The 12,518-nt window shown below is 41.2% G+C and overlaps 1 protein-coding gene across 2 annotated transcripts in view; it reads left to right on the top strand.

Moving 5' to 3' along the window:
* Positions 1-481: 481 nt before the first annotated feature.
* WNT7B (Wnt family member 7B) overlaps positions 482-12,518 on the top strand; it is a 131,058-nt gene continuing 119,021 nt past the window's right edge. The window contains exon 1 of one of the 2 annotated variants that reach the window (XM_024218907.2): positions 482-552. In XM_024218907.2, the coding sequence (XP_024074675.1) occupies positions 482-552 (71 nt within the window). Of the gene's footprint in view, positions 553-8,923; positions 9,007-12,518 lie in introns of those variants that run through there. The other variant, XM_024218906.2, reaches the window with a different exon arrangement.

Below are 12,518 nucleotides of genomic sequence, written 5' to 3'. Positions count from 1 at the left end.
ATGAGATGCGGTAGATTCTGACACGCACACACGGGCGGGGGAGGAGGGGAGGAGAAAGAGAGAGAGAGTGAAAGTGTGAGAGTGAAAGAGATCCTCCTCCTACCTGGAGCCACAGCTTGCAAGATACGTGGTGTCACCTGGGGAAGTCAGAACAAGTAAAAACACATTGAACTTGAGGGCTCTATGAGGTAGTTGATCAAGATCAGGGCTTGCTCATTTTCTCTCTCAGACGGGCTGTCCTGGGTTTTTGATTTGCCTTTTTGATAAACTCTGCCCCCCCCCTTCCCTCCCCCCATTATCAGAATCAGTTTTGGTCACCATGGTTTTAGAAAAAAAATCTTGTCTGAACGTTGTTGAGTTTTTACAGTTCGACCGGCTCCGGTTTTGGGTAGCCTCAGAAATGCTCTTGACTGGGATTTAATCGGCAGAGATCAGTTCTACTTTTTGTGCATTTTTTATGGCTCAGTCCATTCTCTAGATCATGCACAGAAACTTTCGAAAGTGGATTTTCTACGTGTTTCTATGCTTTGGAGTCATCTATGTCAAACTAGGGTAAGTGATTGTCCGCACTAATCCTCTGGTTTTTGGATCAAACTTGTGAACAAAATATATTGCCAAAAATATGTGATATTTGTCTCCCCGTGTCTTTGAAGACGTGTTGAGGCTTCACATCCATCAGCAAAAGAACAGTGAAAATGTGTATTTCTTTTAAATGCCTTATTGTGATTCTAATCAGAATGCCACTGCTTTAAAAGAGACCGGCGAATAGAAGCTACAGTAACTTTCAGTCTGCAGGGACCAGTTTGGCCGTGAGGGGAGATTCTTTTATTTTGGATTATTTAATCGAATCTAAATATTAGCTCTGGCATACAGTCCCTCAGAAAACTGACCGAGTTAGCTCAGCCACTATTGATGAGATGAGACAATAGAGCAGAGTTTAAGTAGTCAAAGGGGGGGGGGGGGGCAAGGGAAAATCCCTGGTCTGAACCTGCTCTCAGGGATTTTTTTTTATGCAGGCCTAGACACAATTTGCGCTTCTATCCATCACACAGACGTGTTGAAATTAACTTGACAACTGGTCCGTCTACCTCTCTGATAAAACAACCCTGAACCACACCAGGAACCACGGGCTATCGCTGCAGTGTTCTGCTCATTGACTGCAGCCATTCCAGGCCACATTTTAGCAGGGCTATTGGGGAGTCAAATGTTTGCTTGTTGTTTGACCACAATGATCTAGATCACTGTGTTATTTTAGTTGCCAAGTTTCTCTCTCTCACTCACTCACCTGTATGCCCTTATTAATATTGCTCTCGCAGTAGGCTGACTTGAGTTGTATTTCCACATTCCTGAGCCCCAGCCGAGTTCTTACCTGTCGAGCTGCAAACTCTTAAAAGATCCTGCCTTAGCATAGCTGCGGGATTTTTTTTTAAATGATCAAGAATGCATAAAGTGGGTTGTAATCTGAAAATTCTTGCTTCTCAGTTTGAAATCAATACAGGTGTGGGGGGGGGAGCAGGGAGGAGCTGCAATTATATTAAAGTGAGGATAATTGCACTGAGTGCAATCAGAAAGACTCAGTCATACAGGCACTGCACCACAATCCAGCATAATGTAGAGTATCAGAGGGGTAGCCGTGTTAGTCTGGATCTGTAAAAGCAGCAAAGAGTCCTGTGGCACTTTATAGACTAATAGACGTATTGGAGCATGAGCTTTCGTGGGTGAATGCCCACTTTACCAAGAGGCACTCTACACATAATGTAGAGTGCCTCTTGGTAAAAGACTAGGGTTCATCTTCCACCCTCATCCACCTCCCTCCAAGCCATAATGTTATACAGCTTTGGAGCACAAACTACATCAGCCATCCCTTACCCTCCTCTTCCTTTGATATTGTTTTACACGCTTGACTTTTTTAATAGAGCCGCACCACCTACCTAACATGATATTTTGCGTTGCTCTCTGCAAGCGGAGGAGCTTCAGAAAGCAGTGCAGTACTCTGCAGTGCAATGCAGGGGCAAAATATCATAGAGTTGAGGGTGGGGGGAAGGAAGGGCAGAGGGAGGAAATCCGTAATCAAGTGAACAGAATAGCAGAGCATTAAGATCACACAAGGGAAAAATCAGCTCAAAAGGGCCAGTTTACTGATGGGAAAATAACTAGCTCAAGCACTGCTTACACTCTCCCATCACCCAGCTAGCCATCTCGAAGGAATCAGAGGGCTGTAGATAATTGGCATGAGGAGAGGATGCCCTTATTGACAGTGGGATAGGAAAGCCAAGAAATGTGGCCCAATGGACTGGCTTTCCGGAGTGTTTCCCGCAGGTTGCCTAGTGGGCAGAAGCTAGTTTTTTCCCCAGGTCCCCATTACACATAGCTCTGCTATTCTCAGGTGTCGGTTTAACCAGATACACACGATTGTGTTGTCTTTACTGAAATGGATTCAGGGTACAGAACTCCAGTAACTGCATGTGGCAGGGCACAGGAAATAAATGTAAGATTGCCCGTTAGTAGTGCATTAGAAAGACAATATAGGTGGGATAATAATATCTTTTATTGGACCAACTTCTGCTGGTAGAAGTCTAAGCTGTTGAGCTACACAGAGCTCTTCTTCAGGTCAGGGGAAGGAAGCAGAGTGTACGTTAAGTGAATAAGCGAAGCTCCACTCAGCAATAAGAAAACACTGAAAATAACAACGCGAAGTTGAAAGAGTTACAACTATCCCCCCAGACACTACCGTAAAGGGACCAGATAGACAGAATCGGAATGATTGGGTATCTTTCACGTTGCTAAGGATCTTGCCTTGGCAGAACAGCCCCTTGCCTTTAATCGATTTTTTTCTGCACTGGCCTATATGCATACAGGGGGAAAGTTAGCTGGTACTGTTTCCCAGGGGTATCTGCTGGATATATATTCGATTTTTCCTGAAAGCCTACTCTGATTTTGAAGCTTTTTAGCATTTTTTAGCTGTTTTTAGCTTTTCATTGTAGCTAACCAATTTGTGTCATCATGTAATATAGTGCTAACGTCTGTCATCCTTAAGGTTTAGATTTACACCGTTGTAAATGAGGAACGAATTTGGCCCATATATGTATTCAGATATTAGATACCACAACGATGAGAACACTGTACATGCCTAGATAGCTAAAGAAAGAGATCTCTCACAGCGAAAAGACAAGACCAAATAGTTTGCAGTACAAGGGAATGACTTTGTTAGACTAGATTCATTTCCATAGTGGCTTTATAATTAAGTGAACAGAAGATTTGGAATATGGTAAAGTCTGGAGGGGCAGACATTTGTTGTTAGACATTAAACGTGCAACTTTAAAAAAGAGAATTCAGAACAAAAACAAAAGGATATTGATGAATTGTCCCCATAACTAAAAACGAGTGTGTAGCAAGAACTGTAAAACCTCGTATAGAAACTCCATCAGATCTTTCACCATTCCTTTAAGGGGATGATGATATTTCACTTTCCCTGAACAATAGCAGAGAAATTTGCTCTGAGATCCTGGGCTACTTCGAGGCTAGACATGTGGGATGCAATTATTTCCTCTTTCATCAAGCTCTGGAACTACCATTTTGTTGAAACTATATCCTTTGGCAGTAATGATACCTTTTTGGAGTCAGGTTTTTGCATAGAAAGGAAAGGATGGGATGATAAAGTAGCAGTCTGCCTTCTAGTGCTTTTGGGTTTAATTTGCAGTATGAATACGAGTGTTGTTTTGCCAACATAGCCAAGAGTTATTTGCAGTTATTTTATTTGCTATGGAAAAAATACTAAAACCTTAATAAAGTGTTGCAAAAGCTCCACTTACATAATGAGAGGACGCTGGCAAACTAAAGCCTCAGAAAGGAAGCATCAAATACACATTTGCCTACCCAATGATAAATGTGGAAATTGGGTGTCAGCGCTTTTAATTTAACGAAGAAACTGGCATTTGTAATTAGGACAAGAGGGTATAATTCCGATCCAGCAGTCTTCACTTAGGCAAAATTGCCATTGACTCCATTTCCATTCTGTGACTTGACTGAGAGTTTTGCAAGAGTGAGGGGCACGAGGTAAAGCATTACTTCATATTGAGAACCAATAATGAGACCTCTCCTTAACTATTTCGCCAATTATTTAACACAGGAAATCAGAGGACTGAGCATGGGGAGATTTCTGAGGTATTCACATTTTAAACACTATTGCATTGTTATGGCAAACACTTCACCTGCAGCACCGGAGACAAAAATAGGAATAACCAACGTTTTATCCTCAATTGAGATTCGAATTAAAAAAAACAAAATGAAAAAACCCCAACCCCTCAACTCAGGCAGGTTAAAACATCTCATATTTAAGCAAGCATTTCCTTTAGTTTTCAACCAGGATTAAAATATTAATGTCCGATATTGCAAATAAGTATTGCCCGCAAAAGTTGCATAACGACAGAGGCTGTTAGAAAAAATGCAAATTAAAAATAATAGCTGTACCACAGCTGCAAATAAAAAAGTAAAGTCTGAGAATAATAGATACAAGCTTTGTAAAGGTGGAGTCCACTGATAACTCTGGGCTAAATTGAAACCAGTGCTGTCAATGTGATGCTTCCTTTCGTTTTATTCTCTCACAGAGAACAGGTAAGGAACATATTTAAGCATCAGCACTGGAACGAAAGAAAACAAAATTGACTGTGAATGGAAAGTTAGAGTAACATGGGGGAGGGGACGCGAGGGAGAGAAAAGAGGTTGAAAGCCCTTTAACTATTTGATCACAGTGGAGCCATTTATTTAATCCAGTGGAGCCATTTCATCCATTTGGATACGTTCTGGGAAGATGATTCCTCCTGTAGAGGTGGATGCCCTGTTAACCAGGTAGCAGCATGAAATTATAATGCGCTGGCTTTTCATGTCACCTCGCAACGGCATACGGCACATATAGTCTGGCGTGTCTTCATGATCTTTAAATGTTGCACCCTTGTCTTTTCAGCATCAGTTAGTCTAGTAAGATCGGGCATGTGTTTGAAAAGGCGGGAGGGCATTTTTTTCTCCTTCTAAGCACATGTGATCAATAAAAATAACTGATGAACAGAAACCGAATGATGGTTCTGTGTGAACATTTGTTTTGCTATTGTGGCAGTATACAGAAAACGACAACGAAATCGCGCCTTCTTTGGAGGCGCTCTTCTAAATTACATTACTCGTGGACATAAATAGACTTTATGGGTCAGATCTTGCAGTCAGTGGGAGCTTTGTCTGCGTAAGCTGTCCCGGAACGGGATAAATGAATTTCTTGACAGTGCTTTCCCTGGTTGAATTAATCTATGGAACATAATGATGGTGTAGCAGATGCACAAACCTTTAGCTTATTATCCTTTTCCAGCGCTCTATCACTACTTGGGGAACTGGCCACACCTCAAATTTTGTAACTACACAAATAAAATGCTTCCTCTTATACAGAAACCACGTGGGTATTTGGGTTTAGCATTTTATTTATTTTCTAGGGCTTTGCATTTTATTTAGTAGATAACAAATACTCACGTGGTTTCAATGCACGTGGACTCCAGGCACCTTAGCTGTAAATGAAAATAAACTGCATCGCTGCTCTGGAAATCCTATAAAGTTTGATCCATGATAACTAGGTCTGGCCAGCAAGAATCAAGCTATTAATGCTTCATCTTTTGTTAAAGATGAAAGAACATTAAAATGAATATTTTAAAGCGTACAGGAAATAATCAGATTTAAATAAATAACTAAGATAGAGAGCACTTAATCTCCGGGCTAGTCTAAACAGCAATTCCCAGAAGGGTCCAAATACCGGATCGCTCCTAAACTTTAATAATATTTTAACTACTATAGTCAGAGACTGAACATTTCAAAGCAATCTAGAGGATTTACACACACCTCTTCCATGTAAAATCAATGGGTCTAAATCCCGTGGACTATTTTGACATTTTCACTCAGAATCTTTACAAAGGCTAAATGAAATGTTGTCATCTTATTCTGATTTCAATACTAGCCATCACGAAAAAAAAACTATTGACACTAGTGACAGTCTATGCCTTCTCACATGGCTTGCCAGCCAGACAACTGCAAATTCTAGACAACTCAGTTGTTGTGCACCATACTCTAACTTCTGCAGGACATACGCAATGAATATTATTTCCGTGAAGAAATCAATTCTGTGCATTACAGACATACTTTAAAAGGTTTTACCAGGTTTTGATGTACACTTATTCTGGACATTTTGCACTCAGAGTTGTCAAAAGAAAGAAACTGAAGCTCGGAGTAGACAGATAAAAGAGAGGGGAAATAGTTCCTTCAATACTGTCTCTGTGTCAGGCTCATTCTATAGGATGGTGTTGATAACCATTTCACTGCTGTTCTGGCTATGGTATGTTTAGAGCATACTTGTTTGTGGGAGAACAACCGGTACATGCTCAAAAATGTCATATTTGGGGTTACAGATAATATAATCGTATAAACTACAACACCATTTTATTACAGGGAGGGTATTCGGTTTTAAAACACAATAGGAGCAAATGCATCTCTCGCTCACACACACACAGAGGGAAGTTTATGGAATTTAATTCCACTTATTTCTCGTTTTATCATTTCGTAGTGTCACTCCAAAAGAATAAATTGCATGACTTCGTTTGGTTTTCTAGAGTGTTAATCTAGTCATGTATTGTAAATTAACGCTATAGATAATACCGGTCCTAATTCTACAGTTACAGATGTGCAAATCATGTTAGTTTCAACTAGCCAGGTGAAATGTTACCATCTCATTCAGGAGGTTTTACAGTACCAAGTGGGGAAGGTTTACTGTTTAAACATGGATCTGACTCTTCTTTAAAAGAGGAAACATTTTAAAATGTAGCTGAATGGTCAATCTGTAAAAGCATGCTAGAAATAAAATAAAAAACATTTGTTATAAACTCTTCTGATTTACATTTATCATAGTTACACGTAATTAAATCATTACTCGCATACATATAAATATGTATATGAGAGAGTGGGATGGAGAGCGGAACGTATATATGTATGTACTACAAAGAAATGACAATTTAGAGGATCCAATTTAAACTTTAAATCCTTTAAACAATGTAAAGCGTTTCCCCTTATTCACTAAGATTATATTTTTCAAGCTGTTAATTATACTAACGGATGATATTAAACTTGTAGATGAAAGTGATTAAATAAAACAAAAAATAGTAACGATTCGGATAATATAGGTAGAGAAAATGTAAACATTTTAGACTCAGTCTGTAACCTTAACGTCATTTGGAGGATTCCTTTATTGCATAACAGACACCCAAAGATATTTAGCTACATGTTCTCAAGAGATGCTTTCACGATATTTGGAACACCCGAGTTAAAGAAAACTCATGCAATTATTTGGGAACTAACATGGGAAAACACATAATTTACATATGGATTAAAGAAAACTGCAAAAATGAGAGACCTGGTGTTTTTCCGCTGCATTTATGCTAAAGTACCTGCTATACATATTTCTCTCTCGGGGCTCCTTTTCCAATTCCAATTCTTGGACGCTAACGTGTCTTTCTTCCCCACAATTCTTCTCACTAACAAATACAGTGCCCTATGATTTTTCCAAATAAGGGAAACACCCAACAGCGCAAACTGTGAGAATAATTGTTCATCACAAACTTTTCACTGACGTATTAGTTACTGGCTGACTTTGCAATACGTTCAGAAACACGTTAGGTGTAATATTATTTATTACCTAACCCTATGAAAACATAATAATGTAGTAAACAGCGAGAACATTGAGAACGTACGTAGACTGCCTCCAAGTAATACAGGGAAGAGGGAACTAAACAGCAGATGAAACGGCTCCTCAAACTTTCATCTTCTGATAAAGAAAATCTTATTCTACGTGAAATGTGAGCGGTGTGTGTGAAGATGCCTCCTGAGCCGCTCAGAGATACCAGGCATGTTGGCAAAGGACTATAACCCCCCAAACAAGCTACTTCATTTTCTCCAACTCCCCCCACCCGAACTCCAAGCCAGTAAAAAATTAGGATTCAAAGGATTGCCTGCTTGTTTATTTTTTGCTCAGCGACTATATAAACATTGGCTTTCTGAAAGGACCCTTTGAAATAATGCTTAATTTTCAACTCAGGAGGCTATAATAACAGATCCTTCCCTCCACCAGCTTCTCTCGCGGTGTTTCAGATGCGGGGGGGGCAGCCTTCCATAATAAAACAATTTAATCAAACTAAGTTTTGCGTTTGTAGCTGCCCAGTCCCCTCAGCATCCTCTAACCACGAGCTTTTGAAATAGTGCCATCTACACGGCACCGGAGCTCGCAGCCTGCAGTCTACAGAGCGGATGATTTGTTTAAAATACATGATCAAGTTGCTGAGGCTTGTTTTCAAAGCAAGATGTATCTGGAGGTCTCAGGCAGTGCACACAGCTAGAATGCAGAGCTTTGGCTAGATCAGTGTCTTTCCATTGTCATCCTCCCCTTTAAAAGAAAAAAAAAGAAAAAAAAAAAGGAGGCGGATTGCAGTGACTGACTGCCCAATGGCAGCTTGGAGTCTCAGGAGAGTTAGAGAGAAAAGAGAGAGAGAGAGAGGCACTTTCTGCCATCCAAATCCCTTAAACCATCATCATTCCAACAAGCGAACCCACTCTCTAACAGCTTCCAACCACTGAGACATGACAGGCAGCATTCCAGAGCCAGAGGCAACAGCAGCAGCAGCAGCAACATATACGCTTTAGCACCAAGGGGAAACTAGGCACAACAATACAAACAAAACAAACAAACAAACAAGCCCCCCCACGCCCAAGGGACTGGATTCCAACTCAGATTCAAGCAAAAAGGCCACAGCTGACACCAAAACGGGTGGGGAATAACGATCTGGGGGGGCCAGAAAGGAATAACCAAGGAAGCGAACTCCAAGAGTATAAACGGGATTCAGCCATGCTCCTTTTTTCATCTCGCAGTGTTTTACTCTCAGTGTATTACCCTCAGATTTTCCTCATCCTTACCAGTGGGAGTTACCTGTAAGTGATCCAGATTTTTTTTTTAATACTCTTTAAAATGACCCCGCTAGCTACCTGGGGGCGAGTTGACAGAAGGGAGCCGGGATACATAGCGTTGTAGCAGGTCTGTGAAATGTGTGATGATGCTGATGTTTTAAGTCTGTCGGGGGGGGTATGCAGCCAGGTAGCCGGAGAAGCTGGTTGATAGCTGCTCGTTTCTCCCCAACGCGGGATGCGGCTTTACCTAAGACCCGGCAGAGCACAGACCACATCTCTCCATATCTCCGAGTGTTTTACGCTATCGTGGGAAGGTCACCGTTTGTCAGCTCTTGAATGATGGGGAAGCACACCTGAACTCTTAGGAGGAAAGGACATAGGGTCCAGCTTTTCCCAGAGGAATTGCAAAAGCCTCCGGAAGGGCAATATCTGTTTATGTTCTTAAAGGGGGAAAATATATATATACATACAGACCTAAGGTTATACAGCCCGGGGCATCTGTATAGACTAAAGCAGAAATCATCAAAGCCTGTGAAAACAAAGCTAGGTTGGACAAATGCACCTACCGATAGGTTGCTATAACTGGATGCTTTCCCGAATAAATGATCTCTGATCTGATTTAGGAGTTAGGACTGGCTCCAGAACCTTTCTCGTGGTCTGGGGAGCAAGGGGCTGGGGAGGGGGAAGGGTGTGTGGGACTGGAAATAGTTTCGATCTTTAAATAAAATCCCTGAAATCACATATGTGCTTTCTTGGCTCCTGTTAACTCTGGAGTGAGTGCCGGCGCTGGTGGTCCTACAGGTCTCTCGTCAGGTTGGCTAGCTGTCCCTGGCTTTAGGCTGTCAGGTGTTGCTGACTGAAAAAAATCAACCTCAGGAGTGGACCCCATTAGCTTTCCTGTCCGCCTGAAAGTCATCTCGCAGGTGGCTCACAGGTGGAAAGGGCTAGAAACTAACTGCGCCCTGGATGAGGGCAAAAAATGTCAAGTGCCTCTGATCGCCCAACGCCACCTGAGTGCTAACCACATGTAATGTGGAGAACAGAAGTAGCCGAGCACAGTTTTAGGGTCCGATCGTTGAGCACCTTGAACTCCACTGACTTCAATGGAGGTTTAGCACGTCAAATACAAAGAATGTAGGATCGGGCCCGTGGCTGGGTCTGAGGGACATAAAAGACGCGGTAGGCACGTTTCAGTAGGCAGCTGCCGGGGTTACCTGGCTCTGTGGTTGAGGGAGGCTGCGAGGTTTGCCAAAGACGGTACCACTCCGTTCAAGAGATCTTGAACCTGCACCTTCCGCCTAATAAGGAAAACCTGTTTCAGGATTCCTGTTTCACGCTCACTTCATATTTACAGTGTCCTGATCAGAGTCTACTTTTTTATGATGCCACGACTTTAACTTTTGCCCTCTGAATTGTGTGTGCATGTGTAATTTTAACATGTTTGCCCTCTTTCCGTTTATATATATACACACAGTGTATATCTCTAGTTTCTGGTAGCCCATGGAAAAACATAATCCTCCACCACGCAAGAGAAGAAAGAATAAACACACCCATCAAAAGAAACTAAACATGTCTATTTCTGCATTCTTAATTCTTAATGAAATGCACATGCCTTGGCTACTGATTTTTAAAGACGCTTGATTTATGGAGCCATGTTCGGTTTAATTTAGTTGGATGCTATTGATCAAACCAAATAGCTAAAGCTCTCTGTTTTTCCCATGCGGGTCATGTCTACTGGTAGGTAACCACTTGCTTATAAAATACAGCATTGGCTTCTTTTCTAGAAGGTCAAAAGTTATAATAAATAAATAAAAAAACCCTTTTAATATAAACGTAGCCATATTTTCTCAAAACCGTAGGAAATTACTATCCTACAAAGTTTTCCTTCTATAAATAGTTCAAATCTTGAAACAAAAGTTTTAAACCACACACCAGATGCTGGGATGCTGGCGGTTTCCCTTGCTGTGTGACATAATTATAAGGTCCGAATGCAAAAGCTATAGAAGTATAATAATAATACTAAGGCAACTGCTGAGGGGGAATACAAGGGAAGCAAGGCATGCTTTATTTAGAGCTAACTACTTGGAGATCTTCTGAGCGCTCATCTGTGACCATGAGAATTTGCTGGGGATAAATAATGCCCTCTCCCTTCCCTGTGCCATCCCCAGTTCATCCTGTGAGTCAGGTCACTTGTTCCGCTGCCTGAAATGGACTTGGGGAGTTAGAGCGAGATCTGAGCCTTGCTCCCTATTGCAATCAAGTAGAGCAGAAAGGAAAGGGATCAGAAGGTGACACATAACAAAGCAAAGCCGAAATCAACAAGCACGTCACTTGATTAATAAATCCATATGAACACAGCCTTGTGTCCTGGAGAAGAAAGCTGCTCAGGCTAAACAGGAATGTAATTGCAATCCACACATCTGTGTGCAAGCAAGACTTCGCTCCTTTCCTCTCCAGCCCAACAAGAACGTTATTTAAACGCCTGAAATTCCTCTATTTCCATCAAATGCATGCTAGTATTAGTTAGCCTGACTCTTTGTGTAGGGTCCCAGGCAATGGGTTTTGTACAGCTAAACTCTTCCCTTCCAATAAAGTGTGAGAAATGACGGAAACCTTGACGCATTGTGATATCTTGCGGGGTTTTTTGACAGTTAAATTAGAGAGAGGTTAGTTGAGTGCCTACTGAATTTGGGTTGTTTATCTTGTGGACAAACATTTGTCTCTGGCTTACTAATGATAGCGTCTGAAGATTAAAGCATGGTAGAGGCTGTTTGAGTATTACCTACTGGGGTCTCTTTACGTTTGCATTTGTGTAGGGAGGCTGCTTCTCCCGTTGCTAAGGGACTGCCAGTGATGAGGTTCATTTCCCTACGGATCTTTCTATTCTAGTCTGATACGCACAAGAATATGACCGTTGTAACTGCTTCTGCTTATAAGAGAATTGTGTACTTTGTACTGAAGGATGCAAAACTCTGGCTTCACGAAGACTTGGGGTGTATGCCTGTTTCTATGCGGGCACCGCGTTTCTGTTTCAAAAGGCATACAACAAAAACCACGTGATCAGAACAAATAGTGTATTTTTAATGTGTTTTCGTGCACTGTAGGCTCAGTGATATGGTTTCATTGGTTAGTCGAGCAAAAAGTAGGTTGCAATTAGTTATAGCCACAACTGGTTAGAAAAGGGACACCTTATCAAATACATCTGTATATGGTGAATATGCTATATGGCAAAGTTGTTATTATTTTGGTGTCCATTCATCATAATAATTGGGACCTCTGCACTATTGTAAACATTTGTGACCAGAAACAATTCGTTTATGCTTTTTAAAAAAGAAACATGACTCAAATACAAATAAACTGCTGGTAGACAGATTTTGGAAAGACTATGATAAATTAAGCATGTAAAATAAACGAGGTTCTTAATAATATCAATCCGATTAGTGTAAATGTCCAAGAGACAAAATCAAGCATAATACAAGGTGGCACCTTTTCCTACAATGGGGATATACATAGTTTCTTGGTAGCATCTTCTAAAA

The sequence above is a fragment of the Terrapene carolina genome, unplaced genomic scaffold (assembly GCF_002925995.2).
Source record: "Terrapene carolina triunguis isolate 2854851 unplaced genomic scaffold, T_m_triunguis-2.0 Scaffold112, whole genome shotgun sequence".
NCBI lineage: Eukaryota > Metazoa > Chordata > Testudines > Emydidae > Terrapene > Terrapene triunguis.
Note: the sequence above shows the minus strand (reverse complement) of the source record. Positions and strands in the feature narration are given on the sequence as shown.